The 625-nt window shown below is 58.7% G+C and overlaps 1 protein-coding gene across 1 annotated transcript in view; it reads right to left on the minus strand.

The window, feature by feature from the left end:
- Positions 1-242: 242 nt before the first annotated feature.
- Positions 243-625, minus strand: part of LOC308100321 (transmembrane protein 121) — a gene marked incomplete at both ends in the record, with an annotated part of 966 nt that continues 583 nt past the window's right edge. The window contains one exon of the mRNA XM_080449331.1: positions 243-625. This exon is cut by the window's right edge and continues 583 nt beyond it. Within this exon, the coding sequence (XP_080305457.1) occupies positions 243-625 (383 nt within the window).

Genomic DNA, 625 nt, shown 5'->3' on the forward strand with positions numbered 1-625 from the left:
ATACTGTAATTCTGCACCATGACGGCTTTGGATAAGTCACACTACTCTTGGCTCGGAGAACCAAACTGCACTGAGTCCCTGTGTCCCATTAAGCCTTAATGGGGGTCGTTATCTCCCGCGGTACCGTCGAGTGTTCCCATGCTCGTAAAGGGCGCGTGGAACATTGTGCCCCTGCTCGTGTCCTGAGGGTCATATACAATACCGATATTGACATCTCCGTAACGCGCCACCGCGGCGCTGTGTCATGTGTGCTCGCACGTCGTCATCACCTCCGGGAGGGCAGTCTGGATATCCTGCATGACCACCTGAGGCGGGGTGGGCGCGGGGTGGCCGCGAGCGCGGGCCATGCCCGAGTTCTTCTGCAGCTCCACGCCGAAAGCCGGCGGAGCGCTCTGCAACTGTCTCCTGTACTGCACGAAGCTGCAGGTCTTTAGTATGATGGCCAGGATGTTCTTCCCTATGAGGATCCCGGACACCCGGGCGTCCCGGTACAGCAGCATGTTCCCGCCGCGGATGAACAGGGTGATGACGTTGATGGTGATCAGGCTGAGGATGGGGTACAGCAGCATCTTGTGGGGCACGATGTTGATGCCCTGCATGCTGATCTCGCTCAGAGACACGCAGG

Source organism: Gymnoscopelus braueri (assembly GCF_963280865.1).
Source record: "Gymnoscopelus braueri genome assembly, chromosome: 14".
NCBI classification, from domain to species: Eukaryota; Metazoa; Chordata; class Actinopteri; order Myctophiformes; family Myctophidae; genus Gymnoscopelus; species Gymnoscopelus braueri.